We start from the raw sequence: 20,420 nt of genomic DNA on the forward strand, positions 1-20,420 counted from the left end.
CACCAGTGATCCTGCTAATGCATTTTTCTCAGTCTCTCTGGCAGCAGAATGCAGGCTGTGGTTCACTTTCATGTAGAGGGGCATCGAGCACACCTGGAATCGACTGCCCCAGGGGTGGAAGCACAGCTCTACCCATGGACTGATCCAGGCAGCACTGAAACAGGGTGATGCTCCAGAACACCTGCAGTACATCAATGACATCATTGTGTGGAGCTGTACAGCAGAAGGAAGTTTTTGAGAAAGGGAAGAAAATAGTCCAAATCCTTCAGAAAGCCAGTTCTGTTACAAAACAAAGTAAGGTCAAGGGACCTGCGTAGAAGATCCACTTTTTAGAAGTGAAAGGCAAGATGGACATTGTTAGATCCCAATGCATGTGGTCAACAAAGTAACAGCTATGTCTCTATCAACTAGCAAAAAGGCAACACAAGCTTTCTTAGGCTTTGTGGGTTTTGGAGAATGCACGTTCCAACTGACTGTCTGATTGTAAGCCTTCTCTATCAAGTGGCCCAGAAGAAGAACAATTTCAAATGGGGCCCTGAGCAACAAGCCTTTGAACAAATTAAACAGGAGGTAGTTCATGCAGCAGCCCTTGGACCAGTCTGGGCTGAACAAGATGTAAAAAATGTACTCTACATCTCAGCCAGGGAGAATGGCCTTACCTGGTCCTGTTGTACTGTAGGAAAACATGGAAGGTGGAAAGCTGCTATGTGGAATCCTACACAAGTTGCAGAAACTGTTGAAAGGCAAGGTGTATCAAGGTGAAAGCCATCCAGCTGGGTTTAGATATTGCTGAATGAGAAAAATGGCCAGTATTTTGTATTAACTCATGGATGGTGGCAAATGCTTTGTGGGGGTGAGTACAGCAATGGAGGCAGAGCAACTGGCAGTGCACGGGTAAACCCATCTGGCCTGCTGAACTAGGGCAAGATACTGCTGCTGGAGTAGAGATCCTGGTTGTAAAAGTATGTCATGTAGGTACCCAAGAGTTAGGCCACTGAAGAATGTTAAAACAACCAGCAGGTGGAACAGGCTGTTAAGACTGAAGTGACTCAGGCAGATCTGGACTGGCAGCTTAAGGATGAGCGAGTTAGAGCATGATGGGCCCACAACACCTCAGGCCATCAAGAAAGAGATGCAACATATAGATGGGCTCGGGATCAAGGGGTGCGCTTGACCATGGACACTATTGCACAGGTTACCCATGAATGTGAAATGTGCTGCAATGAAGCGAGTCATGTGGTTAAAGCCTCTCTGGTATGGAGGACAATGGCTGAAATATAAATATGGGGAGGCCTGGCAGATTGATTATATGACACTTTCACAAACCCACCAAAGCAAGTGCTGTGTGCTTACAGTGGTGGAAGCAACCACTGGGTGGTTAGAAATATGTCCTGTGCCCCATGCCACCACCTGGAATACTATCCTGGGCCTTGAAAAACAAGTCTTATGGTGGCATGGTGCCCCAGAAAGAGCCGGGTCAACACAAAATAGTCTAATTTCCAAAACAACCTCATAGACACCCAGGCCAAAGGCCATGGCATTGAGTGGGTATATCGCATCCCCCATCACGCACTAGCCTCTGGGAAAACTGTACAGTACAATGGACAGTCACAGACTACACTGCAAGCAATGGGTGCTGGGACATTCAAACACTGGAATACGCATTTAGCAAAAGCCATCTGGTTAGTCAACGCTAGGAGATCTGCCAGTTGAGCTGGCCCTGCGCAGTCAAAAGTTCTATACGCTAGAGAAGGGGATAAAATCCCTGTAGCACACATAAATATGCTGGGGAAGACAGTCTGGGTTATTCCTGCCTCAGGCAATGGCAAACCCATTTGTGGGACTGGTTTTGCTCAAGGAACAGGGTGCACTTGGTGGATAGTGCAGAAGGGTGGGGAGGTCTGATGTGTGCCTTGGGGTGATTTGATCCTAGGTGAGAATAGCCAGTGATTTGAATTGTATGATGTTAATTGCTGTATAATACTGTGTCATCATTACTATGGTTGCTATATGCTGTATCAACAGTATTACAGTAAAAATAATCTAGATTGGTGAAGAATGAATTTTGATAAAAATGGGCAAACTAATAGCTGGCCAAGGTGATAGAACTAGGCAAGTGCTGTGGTGGTGGAACCAGAACCGGCTTCAGCCTGCAGCAATCCAACACCACACACCATCTCTCCTTTCCTGAAGGACTGCTATGACAGACGGAGCCCGAAGGCACGGACTAAAATGAGTATGATACCTGTGTGTATATATCAAAGACAGGAAAGATGCTGGTGATTAATGGTGATGGAAGAGGTTAGTGCTCTCCTTGATGAGGATGGAACAGACCCTGGTGGCCTCACGCATATGGTTAAGGCACTGCCACGTACTTCAAAGCATTTTTTGATGTATTGGAAAGTGTGGGGACCTGGGCATAATGTAAATGGTATGGAATAAGGGGTGAATGTTCTGGTTTTAGCTGGGATATAATTAGTTTTCTTCCAAGTACCTGGTACAGTGTTGTGGTTTAGATTTAGGATGAGAATAATGTTGATAACACTTTGATGGTTGCTAAGCAGTGTTTACATTTACATCAAGGACCATCCAGCTTCTCATTCTGCCCTGCCAGTGAGGAGGCTGGGGGGAGCACAAGAAGCTGGGATGGGACACAGCCTGGACAGCTGACCCCAGCTGGCCAGAGGGTTTTTCCATACCATATGACATCGCGCCTGGTATATAAATTAGAGGGAAGGCTGGCTGGGCATTGGTTGGTGGGTGGTGAGCAGTTGCTTTGTGCATCATTTGTTTTGTCTATTCTAATTTTTTTACTGTTATTATTAATACTATTATTATTATTTCCCTTACTTTTCTGTCCTATTAAACTGTCTTTATCTCAACTCACAAATTCTACTTTTGTTTTTTTTCAGATCCTCTCTCCCATCCCATTGTCAGGGGGTGGAGTGAGCATGTGGCTGGGTAGTGTTTAGCTGCCTGCCAGTTTAAACCACAATATTATGATAGCAGGTTGTGAGGTTTAGAGGTTGTTACTGGTTTTGTTCCAGGCCTGCTAATACCTGGATAATAACATAAATCTCTGCATTCCTTTTTGGTGAATTAATCTTATTTAAGAGTGCTGATATTTGTAAGATTCATACAGGTTTTTGCAGGTGATGGAAATGGCTTTTATTCATAAAATCCATTGTGAAGAATGATTCTATGGAAGACTTGAGCACTGGATTTTTCTTTTGTCTGTGATTCTGATGTGCGGTTTCTCAGCAGACACGTACCTGTTTTCCCTCTTGTGTTTGTTTTGTTCATCTAGCTGCTTGACCATGTGATTATGTCCTGGTTTTGGCTAGGATAGACTTAATTTTCTTCTTAGCAGCTGGTGCAGCGCTGTGTTTGGGACTTGGTGTAAAACCAGTGTTGATGGCACGCTGCTGTTTTTGGTTGTTGCTGGGTTGGTGTTTGTACCGGGTTGGGGACTTTTTGGTTTCTCAGGCCTTGCTGGCGGGAGGGCCGGAGGGGACACAGCCGGGTCAGCTGGCCCGAACTAGCCAAAGGGGTATTCCATACCATGGGATGTCATGCTCGGTATATGGTGTGGAGGGGGGATGTTGGCCAGGGTGGGGGGACCGTTGCTCAGGGGCTGGCTGGGCATCGGTCAGCGGGTGGTGAGCAGCTGTACTGTGCATCACTTGTTTTCTTTGCTCCTTTCCCCTTGGATTTCATTCCTCTCCCCTTCTCCCTCCTTTTCATTATAACGTTGTTGTTATTATTATTTTTCTTTTGTTTTGGTTTTATTTCAGTAATTAAACGGTTCTTATCTTAACCCTTGAGTTTTACATTCCTTTCCAATTCACACCCCTCTGGGTTGACCTCTCTGAACCTGATTTTACAATTTTAATAATAAAATATTTTACCAATCAGTTGCAGTTGATGCCTGTTTTAAGCTTTGTTTTCTTTTAGTGTTTGCTACATACATTTTAATAACTTTTAAATCTGATTCAAGGTCCTTATGTAGTATGAATCTACTTACATTACAGTATTTCCAAGTAGTAATCAAATTTCAATGCAGTTTTGTGTACAGTATCTATCCATAAAGGCTGGACAAAAAAAAAAGGCATAAAAATAAATAAAAAGCAAGTAAATTAGTTTTGTGTTTAACTAATTGAGAAGTATAGTTTCATGTATTTCTTAAGCATATGAACTCTGTTTTTTCTCGTGTATGTTTCCTCCTGTGTTGAGTGTGTGTGCACACATTTAAAAAATTCGGAATCTTAATTTAAAAAACACAGTTTAAGATTTGAGGAGAAAATCTGGAAAAAAATGCATACCAATGGTAGATTTGGTTAGCTGAGGTTGATTAAGAAATAGATGGAAGTTGAGGCATCAGCAGCAAAGACAATGCTATCACATGAGTTATATTTTACTATTGCAACTGCAGTAAAGAAGAAAAAAGTGGTCTGTTGTACTTTTCAAATACGCAAAAACTAAGGTGAAAAATTAAGTGGATTTTTGGGAAAGAAGTGTTTTATAAATCAAAGCTTTTCTTTGACTGAAGTTTTTTTCTTTTTTTTTTGTGCTTTTAATTAGCATGGATGCTATGGAATATGCACAGTTAATGAAACAAACTGGGAACCAGGATTTTAAAAATGGAAATTACTCTTTGGCCATCAGAAAGTATGATCAAGCTCTGCATACGCTTGCTTGTTTAATGCAATGGGTCCCGTAAGTATTCTTGAATTACAAGATATAAATCATAAGACAAGTCTGAAATTTGTACAGTACTACAGTTAACTCAGAACTGTATTTCTTGCCCTGACACCTGATTTTCTTGTATCTTTGTGTATCTTAGTGTACTAGTGTCATAATTAGAGAGGAATTACTGTTCCTGACATATATGTGGGAGACTAGTTAGTGACTGTAATCTGAATGTTTTCATATAAGCATCAGTTGTAAATAAGTGTAATTAAAGCTCAAATTAATTTTCCATAAAATGTATTGGTTTCTGTTAAACTACTTCTGTTACTTAGCTGATGTGCTGTGGGTTAATCTTGCTGTTATTCTGCCATGTACTGGTCATGTCTATGGCTTGTTACATGGGTCGTCTGATTATCTTTAAAATGATTTATCTAAGTTACTTTGTTCTTGTTATTTGGTGTTTCTTAGTTTTCTCAGATTTGTTAAAAAGAAATCAGTGGAAATGTTCTTTGGGTATTTCTTGTGCTTGTTTTTGTCAGTTAACATCAGTTGCTACTGTTACTGATGACTAAATAACTAATATGTTGACTATTAAATATTCATTACTGCCATGTATTAACACCGCTGTTTACCTTATTTAACACCAGCCATTCATTTATTTTGACTATTAGCCATTTAGATTAAGTAGTAAAATAAATTTGGACCATAGGGAAGGACTAGGACTGAGCAAGGATAGAGCAAAGTAGGGACCTGATCCCGAGTGTCTCCTTTCCCCTTGCCATAGGTTGCATTGTCAGGATTTGCTTGCAGGCAACAGTGTGGTCTGAACACATTCAGTGTAGTTGAAACAACTTTCTTGAGTGTAAGTTAGCAGATAGGAATAAAATGAAGGATGCAGCTGTGTGGCGTGTACTGTTTGTTTGAGCACAGGCAAGATAGGTGGGCTGTAGTCCTGTAAATTTTGTGCAGCTCTTTCCAGAAACTCTCTTGGATTTTTGTATACTCTTGGATACTTTTATATCCTCATGTTATTTTTTTTAATATATATATATATAGCGTGTGTGTATATATATATATATATGAAGTATATATACTTTAGTATATTCTGTACTCTAAAATACATGTCTATTTCTTAGCTAGTGTAAATGTGGATAATTCTATTGACTTCTTCAAATGGTAATACAGTAAAATGTGTTTTGGTGTTTTTTTGGTGACCAAAATATAGCATTTTATTAGCATTCTTTCCATCTTGCAGCTTCTATTTGTGGGTCTGTTTTTTCCCATTCTTGGCCTCTGGCTTTACTGAGCCATACCTAGGTGTGCTGAGGTGGTCTAAACTTTCTAAATCCTCATACTTCGTTATTCCAGTGGGTTGGCTTTCTGCTTCAGGAGAGACCAGGATATCACTAAGGTATCATTCAGGATGTCACTAAAAGATTTTATAGCAGATGTTCAAGCGATCTTTATTTCCTGCAACTCCATTTTTACATGTAATTTTGTTAGATGGGTGATACATAGACTCTTCTTTTTTTCTTGTTGCTAACCATGAAATATGATGCATCCTTTTTCAAGTGAATATATTGCTAAACCCCTATTTTTAGGTGTTCGAAGGACATAGCTGTGTTACACTGTAACAAGTCAACTGCCTTGTACCATCTTGGTAAATGGAAAGAAGCAGTGTTTTCAGCCTACCAGAGTTTACAGTGGGATCCGGAGTATGTTAAGGTATTCAGATGTTTAAGCTGGCTGTTTTTTGCATGCCTTACTTACTAAAAAAAATGTCAATATCTGCTTTTTATTGTCTTTTGGTTTTGAGGTGTGATAAACAAATACAGCATAAAATTCTAGGAATGTGTCTGACACTTACATGAGCATCAGAATGACTACTGTAACAGTACTTTTATTAAAATGAAGGAGCTCTCTTGCACCAGAAGATGCTGGTTCTTTCTGGGTCCCAACAAGAGAGGCACCAATGCTTTCAAGAAAGATAACTATTTTATTAATATCCTGGACAAGGCAACAGCAAGTAACAAAATCTTACATGCCTTTAAGATGTTGGAGACCTGAGGATGACACAGCACCGGCCAGGTCTCTGGTCAGGTCATGGCACACTGTCCAGATCCCATCTGTGGTGAGGTTCACCAGCTCAGTGTTCACTTATGGTCTTACAGAGCCTGGCTCGTGGTACAGATTCATCAGCCACTGTCAGGTCTGGGATGGGGACTTAGCTTTGAAAGTTCCCTTGGGCAGTGTGCCCTAATATTCTTTACATGTTAATAAGTTCCTGGGAACAGTACGTGGTGATCAAGGTCATATTGTGTTTCCAGTGGACAGAACAATACGCTACGCATACGCTTGTGTGATTAAGTACAGTGATTAAGTACACATTGATGCAAGTACTCATCTGTTAAGTTGCAGTTGTACAGTATTTATGATGTGGAGGCATACACTTGGATTGGCTTTTATGTACAATAAATGGTCTTCTGGAGTAACCACTGCAGACTCCCAGAGACTTTAGTAGAAGGTATCTGATTTGGGTATGGTAAAATTGCATGCATGCAAATACCAGTTTAATTTATGCTGTATCACAGCATGTCAGTTATCTGGTTTGAATAAATTGATTTCACTGTGACTCTGAACCAATACAACTTAGTTTGGTGGTGAACATAAACATGTTCAGGTGTCTTTGGCTGAAGGATATATGCATTGTGGTAAATACTGCTGCATGCAGTGGCATGGGGACATAAACATATATTCTGGACCTTATGACAAAAAAAAAAATCCTGTGCAGAGGCTGTTAAAATATAGCTGCTAACAGTATGTCTTCCATCTTGTAGTTATTTTCCAAGTTTTGCAGTGCAGGATTTATCACTTTTATGATCTGTGATGTCATCAGTAGCATATTGTGAATTTCAAGGGATGTTTTTTCGCTATTCTTTTTTGATCTGTGTGTAAGAAGCTGTAAAAATAGTACTACATGTAATTTTTGTAGCATAATCAGAGAATTTAGGAAAAAATGTTAATGTTTTGTAGTAAAGATCTGAATATTTTCCCAACAATGGTCTTTTTTGTTCTCTTTTTTTTTTTCCTTCCCCCCCCCCCCCCCCCCCAGGCGTATTATAGAGCTGGCCACTCATTGATCAAGTTATCAAACTCTTACGAGGCGATTTCAATGTTTCATAAAGGTTTGGTTCTCCTGAATGCTTCTGCAGATCAAACTCAAGTTGCTGATTTTGTAGCAGGAATCTTCATAAGTGTCAATGGTAAACTCAAATTAAGAACTTAATTCTTCTAAGAGCCTTTCAGTAGTGATGACAACGCAAGTCCTTGGTAGGGCATCCTTTGTGAGGTCATTCATTTGGTCCTTAGTGGCTCAGGTCTGTTTGAGGATCTTGAATGTGTTGAGTGGCCTTATCAAAAGGATGTGGTGAACCTGGTCTAGTTTGTAAATGGCAGATACCAACAATCCCAAAACACTGTGCAGGGGAGGATGTTGTCTCACAAGAACGCATCAATTTTGGACCAGTTAGAAGAGGACAGAATTCAGAGTCAGGGAGGCAAAGATGGAGATTTGGAGCTCCAGACCCCTGAGGCTTTAGTGTTTTTAGTCCAAACCGCTCTGCTTTTCTTTTAGCTAGGTAGATTTGAAAATAATTAGAAGATAGCTTAAACTTGAGTTTACAGTGCAGTGTACTCCAGTGTGGGGGACACTCAGCTAGTAATGGGCAGCGATGAAAAGAGGGATTTTGACTTTTTTGTGGCATTGCATGGGGTTTTTTTGAGCAATGTCTACCCTGGGCCTTCCTGCCCTCTCCTCAGTCTCTCTTCCTCTACTTGCTTTTTTGTCTGGTTCACAGGCTCTGTCTGATGGGGCTTGCAGGCATGCCAGGTGATTTCAGGTGTGCCCCTGCTGCATTTTCCTGAACTTGTAGCCCCATGTTAAGGACCTTGATTAGCTTTAGCACTGTCTGTAGCTGGGCTCACCCACAAGCAGAAGAACTGCCATGAGGTTCGCAGTGTCTTGGGGCTTAGAAGTGTTTCTTGAGGACAGGGATTAATTTTTTCCCCCTCCTTGTTTGATGAAGATTGGCTGCTGATTCAAGGTGCCTCATCAGTTGGGTGGCCAGGGATGTTGAAGCCCCCATTTGGCATTCTCCTGTGTGTTAATCGGTGCTAAAATTGTCCCTGTGCAATGAAGTAATTTAGTTAGAGACCCCAACTTCAAAAGCACTGTGTATACTTGCTGCAAGTGAGTGGCTTAGGTTGCTTAAAGAATCACCATCAAAGGTATTGGCAAAATAGTTTTAATATGAATTTGTGGGAGTGCAACTTCACCAAGTTCGATGGCAAGGTTCATTCTATTACTTATTGCATAGATAAATCACACAAAGAAGAATCAAATTAAAAATAAGCTGGAATGAAATGATTTACAGAGAGACTAAAGATGTAGAAGAGTAAGGGAGAGTCTCCTTGAGTTATGAGGTTCAGAGTGGACCCTCTTGCTTTCTCAGCTCTTGATAAGAGTTTAGGTGCAGCTAGATCCAATCCTAGTCTCAGACTTGGGCAACAGTTTGTATTTAAAGGAATATAAGGAGTAAGGAAGATCAGTTGAGTCACAAGGTTCAGAGTGGACCCGACCCCCTTGCTTTCTAAACTCTTCATAGAGCTTTGGTGTGGCTAGATCCAATCTTAGTCTCATCTTGGATAGTGGTTTATATCTAATGGATGTCTAAGGTTTATCTGCAGTTTAAGGTTGATCACAAGATTTTAGCAGCACTTAATCATTGACTAATTTATCATTTACAAAGTGGATCAATGTTTTACTACAATCACAACAGTAACTTAATTATGGATCCGTGACAGTAACATTCATTCTATACTTGTTATCAGGTACTTCAATGAATTCACACATGCATGCACGCAGACACAAAGGAGTAAATTTATTGTGTATATATATATATATATATATTTTAAAAATGTACAAAGGTATAACTGTTAAAACTTCCCCTTGCTGAAATATTAATGTTAAATGCCTTTGCATTTTTCAGTGGGTGAAAGGTTGAGCCTCTAGGAGTGGGGAGCCCAGGGTCCATCATCAGCTTTTGGTGATGGTGGTACTAACTTTGTGAACTTGGGAGCTAGCGAGCTCTGAGAAGTGTCCTGCCCAGAGGGAGGTGCTTGTCACAGACTGCTGTGTTCTAGGAGAGCTCAAAGGGACCTTGCTTAAGACTGCTGTTTTTAGGTTTGGAGATGATTGGCTTTAGTCAGCAATAAATTGCTGTTCTGTCCACAATCCAAGTTGGTAATTACTGGACTTTTCACAATTCCAGTGAAGGCGTTACCTTATCACTCATATTCAGATAAGGAATGTTCCAAGGCTGTCAAGGGAGGTTAGGATTCAGATAAGGAATGCTCCAAGGCTGTCAAGGGAGGTTAGGATTCAGATAAGGAATGTTTCTGGTGTGGTCAGCATCGTTCCCCACCTCAGCCATGCAAGAGTTGCTGGCACAGTCAAGGGAGGCACTTAACCACCCAGCTCACTGCACAGGGGACGAGGGCTCAGGGGGTTCCTGAGGAACAGAAGGGAGGGTGTAAGATGCAGCGCCACGACACTAAACAGTTTTCTCGATGGCTTGTTCTTGCAGACGAACGGGTCTCTCCATTGACTTTTCCCCCTGCGTATGATTATATTTTCAGCATGAGGTTTGATGCGCTGATTTGGCAAGCGGTGATAGAGAAGCTGGCCCAGAAGGGGAAGTGGCGGGTAAGTCTGTCACTGCCTGACCTGCTGTTGTGCCCCGTCACCCTTAAAATCCCAGTGAATGTTTATTGTTCCCTGGTTCGAATTTTTAAGACTGAAAAATACTTTTAGGGGTAACCTGTGAAACTCATTTCTTGAAGGCATACGATGAACTGTAAATGCCGCTTTGCTCTTGCTGTTGTTTCTTATAACTTCGGTGCCATCTAGAGTTGCTATTCTTGAAAGAAATATGAGGGGGGAAAAAATACATGTTTATTTGTGGTCCCTTTTACTTGGTGTATGACAAGCTGGACTTTCACAGCGGTCTATGAAAGACCCACAAATAAAGGAGCTCAGAGTAAATATGTGGTTGTTAAAATGAGATCATTTAGAAAAATCCGAAGGTGAATCACCTGAAATTATTCTAACCTTCTTTTCTATAGTAGCTGTGTAAAAAAAAAAAAAAAAAAAATTGATCATTGTCATGAATATGCCTGTGTTGAACATGGGCGGCGAGGTGCTGGCATGGGGCTGCCGGGCCCCTGTGAGGAGAGGCCAGGGCTGCCCTGGGCCATCATGGCTGGTTCCAGCAGCCCTGCCGCAGGGCACAGCTGAGCCCCCCAGCCAAGGTGGGCTGCTAATGGGAAGGTGTTTCAAAAAGGGTGAACCCTGCCTGGCAGAGTGAGGGGGGAGGAAAGAGCAGCAGCGGGTGGGAGGATGAGAGGAAGGAGGTGGGGAGGTGCTGTGGCTGGAGCAGGGGTTCCCTTGCAGCCTGTGCAGAGGCCATGCAGGAGCAGGCTCTCGGCGGGAGCCATGGTGCTGGAGCATGGGAGAAGCTTAAGGAGGTGGGAGTGACAGAGAGGGACTGCTATGCACTGACTGCAGCCCCACATTGCCCATTCAACCCCCCCGCTGTGGGCAGGGACATCAATCGGGTCAGGTTGCTGAAAGCCCTGTCCAACCTCACCTTGAACACTTCCAGTGGTGGGTCATCCACATCTTCTCTGGGCAACCTCTTCCAGTGTACCATAAAAAAATTCTTCCTTACGTCCAATTTTAAACCTACCCCCTTTGAGGTTAAAACTGTTGCCCCTTGTCCCTTTTGTTTCCAAAAACCATAACCAAGAAAACTCTCCAAACCAAATGGTAGTTCAGAAACTTGTCACTGGTTTATTGCAGCGCTGGGTGCATGGGTTTTTTTTTTCCTTCTGATGTGCACGCCAGGTTACTCGAGGGCACACGTTACATATGATAGGGTACCTGCACATTCATAGTACATTACGTATCCATTTTCATTCACGCACAGGACTGGTTGCAAGTTTCTCACTTCTAATGCAAATTAGTGCGCATCCTCAGATAGCACTACTGAAGTTTTTCACAAATGATGTGTGCTCCCCAAGTGGGGGTTTGCTGTCTTTCGGGGGAGCTGTTTGAGTAGGAGGTCACAATCTCTCATTACCACAACTACTTTTGTCCTACTTTCAACTAATTTTCTGTGGATTGCAGCACCTTAACAGCTTGCCTCCTCTTGTGGCCAGAACTTTCTCACTTGGAGGCTTCCTTCCACATAACTTAGATAATGGTGTTCTTTTCCCCATCTGTTCTTGGTTTCCCAAGGCTGACTCCCTTGATTACAAGTCCTTTCACACAACTTTAGAGGGTGGGTCAGCTTGGCCTAAACTTTGTGCCCATATTTCTTCAACTTGTAGTCAAACACTAAATCATAGTTTGATAATTCAGGAGTTTAGGCAACACTTTCACTTACAGACCTTGTTAAAAAGCCTTTCTTATAAGCCCCCTTTATATATAGAAAGGCTGTAACATGGTCTCCCCAGAACCTTCTCTTCTCCAGGCTGAAGAACCCCAGCTCTCTCAGCTTTTCCTCATAGGAGAGGTGTTCCAACCCTCTGATCATTTTTGCGGCCCTCCTCTGGACCTGCTCCAACAGGTCTATGTCTTTCCTGTGCTGGAGATCCCAGAGCTGAATGCAGGGCTGCAGGTGGGGTCTCACCAGAGGAGAGGAGAGGAGAGTCATCTCCCTCGACCTGCTGGCAGTGATTCTTTTGATGCAGACCAGAATACAGTTGGCTTTCTGGGCTAGAAGCACACATTGATGGCTCATATGCAATTTCTCATGTACCAATACCTCCAGGTCCTCCTCTGCAGGAATCCTCTTAATCCATTCATCCCCCAGCCTGTATTTATACTAGGGATTGCCCTGACGCAGGTGGAGGACCTTGGCCTTGTTGAACTTCATGAGGTTCACACGGGCTTGCTCCTTGAGCCTGTCAAGGTGCCTCTGAATGGCATCCCTGCTCTCAAGTGTATCAACTGCATCACTGAGCTTGGTGCCACCTGCAAACTTGCTGAGTGAGTATTGCACCACGCAGTCCCACTGTGTCATTGATGAAGATACTAAATAGTAGTGGTCCCAGTACGGACCCTTCAGGGACACAGCTTGTTACTGGTTTCCACTTGGACCCTGAGCCATTGACTGTAACTCCTTGGATGCAGCCATCTGGCCAATTCCTTACCCATCCAACAGTCTATCCATCAAATCCGTACCTCTACAGTTTAGAGCTACGAATGTTGTGGGGGACTATATCAAAGGCCTTACAGAAGTCCAGGTAGATGACATAGTTCTTCCATTGCCCTCTGGTGAAAGTAGATGGGTTTTCAAGGAGCAAGGTGAAGTTTTTAGGGAAACTGAGAAAAAGGAAAAAGATACAGTAAACACTTCTTGCTTTCTGCTGAGAATGTTGTTGTGGCTGGGGAGTCTCATCCCCATGAATGTAAAGGTCTGCTCCTAAAGTGAGGGGCCACTTCCAAGGCATATTGGAGAGATTTTTAGGGCTTGACCTTTCTTACATGGTTTTAATTTCTGAGGAAACTTTAATCAGTCATAACTTACCACAGTCCACTGTGTATTACATTAATTCAGTTGAAAAACAGAGATTCAGTAATGTACTGCAATCTTAAAAAAAAATCTGAATTGTTGTTAGCCCTTGTTTGCCTTCCTACAAGATCTGATGAGGCAGTGAAAAACAAAGTTTCGAACTGTGCTTATTAGATCACCAATGTTTTGTCTTTTTTTTTTTTTTTAACAGTCTTGTTTGTTGTTGTTGTCCGATAAGAAAGAGTTGCCCCCCAATCTCAGAGTAAACCAGTTATCACTGAAGAATCTCTTTGAGGTAAACTAAACATTTTTTTTTTCTTATGTCTATTTCTTTTTTTCCTGTTGACTTTAGTGAGAGATTTTCCACCTTGTGTGCAAGGTTAAAACATCAAAGAAAAATAAGATGGAAAATAATACATGGACTTTGTATTTATGTTAAATGATCTATTTTGCCCCTTTTCACTTGAAAATTAAAAAATCTTTATTTTGCATAATTTCTGTGTGTAATTTAATATTTTATTTGATCAAAAGAAGACATCTTCCTCTCAAGTACAGCAAGCCATTCATGTCAGGCTTGTAACCTGACAATTTAATGCTGAAAAATGTCAGACATCAGTTAAGTTGGATATGTTTTCCAACTATGAGAACTTATGATATCCATGAGATAGGGTATTTTTTTTTTTTTTTACTTTGCTAGCCTGTCTCTGAACTGCTTCATGGTGCTGAGTATGATTACAGAGAGTTGAGCTGGGTGCAGTATTGGAATTTTCCCTTCCCTCAACGCCCCAAATTTTAGTAGGTTGCTTTATACCTAGGCAGCACCTGCTAAACTTTTTCCCTGAAGACTCTGACAGTTTGCATATAACTTAGAGGATTTTGGCAAGATGGAAACATGTAGTTGTAGACAAAGTAGCCACAATTCCTCATGCCTTTCACTGAGGTGATGGCGTCTGCAGGCAGCAGAATTTAATCTTTATGTTGCTCATCTGAAACTTGCTCTTTTCTTTATTTTGTGGTTCCTCATGTTATGCAGCGCTTGGGAACCTCCAAAGCTTTCTATGCTGGCAGGAGAAAATAACATTTTCCAGCTGTCAGAAACTGCCATGCTTACACATCCTTTGCTGCTGTTGGTTGTGCTTACCTGGTGCATGTGCCGTGCCATGCACACTGGTACACCCCGGAGGCTCTGCCCTCATCGCTGTGTGAGCTAGGTGGCCTTGTAGGGCTTGCTGCTGCTTGCACCTGCCTTTGTACATGGGTATGCTGCCAAAACGCTTTGAATGCATGAAGGTGTGTGCAGCCATTGCTTCCAGCCCAGCTCAGGGCTATGGAGGCAGTTCACCAGCCCTGCAACTCAGGAGCAGCCAGTGTCCGTAGCAGTAACATACCAACTCTCTAAAGGCATCTCACAGTGTATGTGTCTGTTACCACACAGGGGATGCCCAGGCTGTTTCAACTGCAGTTAAGTAAAGCATTTCATATGTACCATTAAAAAAAAATATTGTTGGTATGCATTTTTTTGTATTATTCTTCCATTTCTTTGTGTGTATAAGTTAATTAACTATAGTTCTGCTCTATGTAACCTACTTTAAAAAGATATGGTTACAGGTTCATTGAGATCTTCCATTAGGCTTTATGCTGAAGTATACTAGATTTCTTACAGCACAGAGGTTTTCCTGACAGAAGCTGTAGAAGATGTTAACTGTACACGACACAGTACATTTGCTTGGCATTTACTGGCTGGCAAATTAACAGTTTAGGGTATGTTTATGGAATATGCCAGAATTTGCCACTTGGCTGTTACAGTGCTTATGGTACTTTTGTCATAAAAATTGCAAGTTGGTGCTTTTTCCATCAATGTATATCAGGTAGGTTCCTTGACAGAGTAAGTGGGAGCAATTCTGGAAAAGAAGGGTAATGCAAAGGGAATAAATCGACATCTGTTCATAGCAGAAGAGTTAGTGGATGAATATATATATAACCAAGCATGCCTTGGTTAGCTATCATTAGGCAGGTATGCTGGATTAGTGCCAGCAGATATGGGACTTCATGCTACCCACCATCATCCCTCATGTTTACTCATTTTTTGTGGGAAGGGAGGGTGAGTTGAGGTCCAGTCCTGAATCAGCCAGGTCCATGGCTGACCAGCAGAGCAGGGCTGTGGTGCTAGAGCAGCATAGTTGTGGTGAGGACAAAGGCATGAGAGCCTCAGCTTAAAGCAGCTTCGAAGTGGAGATGCCCACTGCCACTGCGTTGGTTTGCAGCTCTTAGCAGTGCTGTGGCCTGGGACATTGCAGCAGAACAGTCCTACAAGGGGTGAATGAGCTCCTCACACTGACAGTAAGGCATGGCGTTGCAGTAGAGGACACATGTAGTGTCTTAGCAAAGAACCTTCCTTCCTGGGCAAGCAAATCGAAATGCCTCCTTGAGAGAGGAAGGTAAAAATCGGTTGCCTTTGCAAAATACTGTGTCCTTCATTGCTGAATTGGCTTCGCCAGTCTTAGCTATTCTAGGGGTTTGTGGTGCATGTGGAAGACTGAAAGAATCAAGATGAAAAATTCCCTAAGCACTGCTTCTCTTTTGCAAAAATTAGAAAACGTGGCTTTCTGACAACTCGAGCTTCCCCTGCTGCCACTACATTATCCCTGTAATTTGTGGTATTTTGATTTTGTAACTGTGCGCAAACAGTAATTCTCGCCAGTCAAAATTTGGCATGAGGTGTTAGAAAAAAAGATTTATTTGTGGATGTTGGAAGCATGTGTGAAGACTGCTATTTAAAAAGATGACTGGCACAAATGGAGAAATTATGTCTGAACACTGTTTCCGACCACCCCCTCATGTCCTGATCCTTCTGGCATAGTGTCTTAATTTCCATCTGAGCTTCCTCTGCCCACCTCCAGAGTTCCCCCTGTTGCTGTACCCCTTGTAGACTGTGCTTCACGTTCATTAAGTAGCTGCTAGAACATCCTTTTTCAGTTCAGCTGCCTTCTGTTCAGGCTGTGTGCTTTCAATCTTGGTCTGTAACCTTCCCTGTAAATTCCATGCTTTTATCAGATCACTTTCTAGGAATTTATCTGGCCAAAAACGTCTCCTAAGGCTTAACATTTTTTCTTTGTATGAGCAGTCATGTTATCATTGTTGTCTTAGTAACACCAGATGCTTCCTGAAGTGGATGAGAGTAGGGCTTTGCCCTGCTCTCCATCCATGGGGTTCCTGAGCTGTAAAAGGACTGGTTGCTTGAGTTCCCTAAACCTCCTTCCTGCAGTCTCTAACTCCCTTTTCCTAGTTACAAGTGTTTCTCCAGCCTATTCTTGCTTTGGGGTAGCTGCCTGCAGAAGCTGCCTCATCCAAGCTTAAAAGGCACAATATCCAGTTACAGCAGTACGTGCACTGAGAGTCCGTAACATTGAATAGACAAGTGTAAGGCCAAAAGTTGCAGTCAATTACAGAGAAGAAATACAGAAATACGTATTATAAAATAGACTTTAGGTTCAGTGCTCTTCAGAGCAGGACAAGATTCCTTTAAGATTAACATCTTGTAGTAGCTTCTACTAGAGTTGTTACATATATAATAGAGGTTTCATTTTACAGTGGCTATGGCTTGATTGTTACTGTTTCACTGATTCTTATAATAAAACCCCAGGGAAACCAGATTTTAAAAAGCCTTTTGTGTATGTAAAAAGTAACATGTTGTAATTGTTCTCTTTGTTATCAGACTTCTGAGTTGTATGGGTGCGGTGAGAAGATGCAAGAAGTAGCAGAGTTAGTCAAGTGGCTAATTTCCATCGGGGCGAAAGCTGAAACCATTGGAGTGTATCTGCTTCATGCTGTTATCAGGCTGTGTATCAAAGCGAGTGAGTGACATCTGTAGCTAAAATAAAATAATGGTGGCCTTCATCAGAGAACTGACAGCTAGAGCTTTTAAATTTTTTATTTAAAAAGCTAATGAGATCAGATCATCTAGGTGTATATAACCTGGCATGTGCCAATAAGGCACTATTTTTGAAAATGTTCTAAGCATTCTCTGTGCCTGATAGTAGTACAAGCATGATATGGCGGTTCTCTTCTGTGGTTTGAAGCAGAAGGGTGATTGGTATGGGTCTTTCATAATGTGAATATATTAGCTTTGACAAAAATACAGTATTTCTTCCTGCCACCTTGGTGTGGAGCAACAGTTTCTGTATGTGCTAAAGAGCCGTGAGGTTCACACTTTATGCAAGTCAGCAAGAATGTAGCATCATGTCTCCCACAATGCAGCTGGCTCTTACCATCATTTCGTTCACGTATTTCTTCCCTAGCATACTCCCTGTCTTTGAGAAAAGGTTTCATATAGTTGCATCTTGGCAATCTATAGGGGAAAAACCAGGATCTGTTTCTGTTGTATCTCTCTTTACCATTTATAACAAGTGGGTTTTCTTAATCATTTCAGGAAAGAACCATCTCTTCAGGTGGTTACTGACTCAGAGGCCAGACTTGAAGGATAAGATCAACCAGCAAGACAGAGATGGATGCAACCTCCTGCATATTGTGGCGTCTTCCACTGAATATTCCCAGAAACGCAGTAAATATAGTTATTTTGTGTGTGGTGTTTTGTTTTCATATGGAAAAATGAATAATGGAAGAACATTTCAGAGCCCGGTGTTTACTATTTCGTTCTAAGGAAGAAAATGAGAAAGTCCTTTTATCTAAATGTAGACTTTGTAATGGTAACTAATATTTAAACTTTCCAACAATTCCCTTTTAAAATTTTATACCTGATTTGTGACCATTTGATTTGCTCTTTGGTTTGACTGATTATGATTTTCCCACAAGTGTGCTGCAGTTTTTTGAATCCTAGAAGTTTCATTTTGAAGTCTGATGTGCCCTTAAGATCGTATTAGACCACCTGGGGACCTATCCTTTTCTTTTCAATAGATGAAGATTTGAAACCTCTGTAGCAGTTTATCTTGTCAGAGGAGAAAAATGAAATGCTTTCCTTCACATTTTCCGTGGGAATCCTTTTATGTTAATGTAGCCTGGCTTTTTTTTCTTGTATTTTTTCCTCTGCCCACCAGGTGGCAACAGGAAATAAGCATCTATGCCGAGGTAACACCAGACTTCTAGGCCGTGAAATGTGATGATATTCTGGCGGTTCTCCTTATTAGCATGAATGACATGTGCGCAACCTATACTAAATAATTTCAGTTTATGGGAAGGTGTAACATGTCTCTTGCAGCAGTTCCATCTGTTGCTAAATGACGTCTGGATTTCCAGAAGATACCGTATATATATTTATTTATTTATAATTACATTTATATAGGGTATATATATTATATAAAGTATATATTTTAATATGTACTTACTAAAGATTATTTGTATATTACATATTATAGAGCGAGCATATAGTTGTATATCTTTATTACAGTTTAATTCTTTATATTTATATAGTGTATATTATCTAGAGAATATATTTATAAATATAAAAATAAACCCTACCACCTATCTGTTAACAAAAAATAATCCCTAAAATAGCTTGAACAGTAAGGCTTAGACAAACAAAGCAAGACATTTGTGTTAGCCTGCATCATTTTTTCCTCATCTAGGCTTTGCCTTTGGGACGTGCAGTAACAGAGGCTGTGTGCTGTGGTGGTGTGCCTAGGGGACGTGTGGTGGTCTAACACTTACTTGCTCACAGTCACTCGGTCTTCTCCTGTGTGACTTGGTGATTTGGTGCTCCTGCGCCCTTCCAGCTGTTCCAAGAGCATGGCTTATAGCAAATATGTCTCTTTGAGGCACGAGGAGTACAGGCAGCTGCTTGCAGGGCTGTGAAGTTTCCCCTGGTAGTGCCGTGTGACACACTAAGAAATGAGCATGTCATCTTCCAGAATATTAGATACTGTGTCAAGGCTTTAAATCACCATTATATTTTTTGTGTTTATGTGTAATCTGTAATACTTGTGAAATGCTATAGAGGATCGTAGTATCTGTTGAAATTAGTGGTACTGTTGGTCAAATTAGACATCTTTGTTATAAGGCTTATTACCAAGACAATGATGTGTTTTATGCTACATAGAAAGAAGAAACTCAGTGCCCAGCTGTGTATATTCATGCATGAGTATGTGATATATTCTGGTTTATTGGGTCACCTTCCAAACAGTAGCAAAATCCATTGTTTTGCTTTTTCTTTATGTACAGAGTAGTTTGCCTAGAGCCTGGAGAACAGGGTTGGGGCATAAGGGAGGAGGTGAATTCTACATGCTGCCTCTGGCCAGTGAGATGCTCATGAGGCATCCAGTCACTTTGTGTTTCTGTGCTGCTGTTTCCCAATTACTAGTAATGAAGACAGAAGACGGAGTTTTAATTTTTTTTAAGGGGTTTCTTTTGGGGAAAGATGCCTAACAATGCCTCATTCTTATGACATTGGGAAAACATAGATTTTTGGGGGTTTTTACAAAATTATGCTAGAAATTGGGCCAGGCAAAACCCCTGAAAAATGAGATTTTTTTCTCATATTTTTCCTCTAATGTTTATTACTGTAATGTTTTAGGCCAAACAGAAGATGTGATCATGCTCCTGAATTTTGGGGTTGATCCCACTGTTCCAGATGGACGGTCAAGATATGTCATAGATATGTTGAAAAAGAACAAAAACTTTGATGCTGTAAAAGCAGTCAGTGATCACATTGAGAGACATACTTCTTCTGAGAAAGAGACAGGTACTACGTGGACTGTGTGTTTTTCCTGTTTTAGAATTATATCCTTTAGGTACAAAACTGTTTTATTTGTAATTGGTAGTAGTAGGTGGCTTTTAGGTAACTTTTCCTATGAGTTGTCACCCTGATCTCCTGTCAGTCAGTGATGAATGTTTTGTTCTTGCCTGAAGGTGACTGCTGTGCAACAGATGTTCTTAGTATATCATGCAATAAGTAACTACAAGTTGTTCTGTTACTGTAAGCCACTGTTTTTCCCCCCCTCATCCTTAACATGAGACTCCCCTTGCAATAGAAACTGCTTCTTTTTGGTGCTTCTTCAGTTTTGATCTTTTACCTTCACTTTATTTTTGGGAAAATGAAACATTTTGTTGAAATATTGGTGGCATATTTAAAATGCTTTTAAT

General features: G+C 41.4%; 1 protein-coding gene across 5 annotated transcripts in view; it reads left to right on the plus strand.

The window, feature by feature from the left end:
* TRANK1 (tetratricopeptide repeat and ankyrin repeat containing 1) overlaps positions 1–20,420 on the plus strand; it is a 65,748-nt gene that overhangs the window by 14,487 nt on the left and 30,841 nt on the right. For 2 of the 5 annotated variants that reach the window (XM_037383873.1, XM_037383872.1), the window contains exons 2-9: positions 4,582–4,716; positions 6,291–6,414; positions 7,802–7,952; positions 10,335–10,453; positions 13,537–13,620; positions 17,041–17,179; positions 17,755–17,886; positions 19,852–20,019. In XM_037383873.1, coding sequence (XP_037239770.1) covers positions 4,583–4,716; positions 6,291–6,414; positions 7,802–7,952; positions 10,335–10,453; positions 13,537–13,620; positions 17,041–17,179; positions 17,755–17,886; positions 19,852–20,019 — 1,051 coding nt within the window. In that variant the 5' untranslated portion in view covers position 4,582. Of the gene's footprint in view, positions 1–4,581; positions 4,717–6,290; positions 6,415–7,801; positions 7,953–10,334; positions 10,454–13,536; positions 13,621–17,040; positions 17,180–17,754; positions 17,887–19,851; positions 20,020–20,420 lie in introns of those variants that run through there. The other 3 variants (XM_037383874.1, XM_037383876.1, XM_037383875.1) reach the window with 3 other exon arrangements.

The sequence above is a fragment of the Falco rusticolus genome, chromosome 4 (genome assembly GCF_015220075.1).
Source record: "Falco rusticolus isolate bFalRus1 chromosome 4, bFalRus1.pri, whole genome shotgun sequence".
Classification (NCBI taxonomy): domain Eukaryota; kingdom Metazoa; phylum Chordata; class Aves; order Falconiformes; family Falconidae; genus Falco; species Falco rusticolus.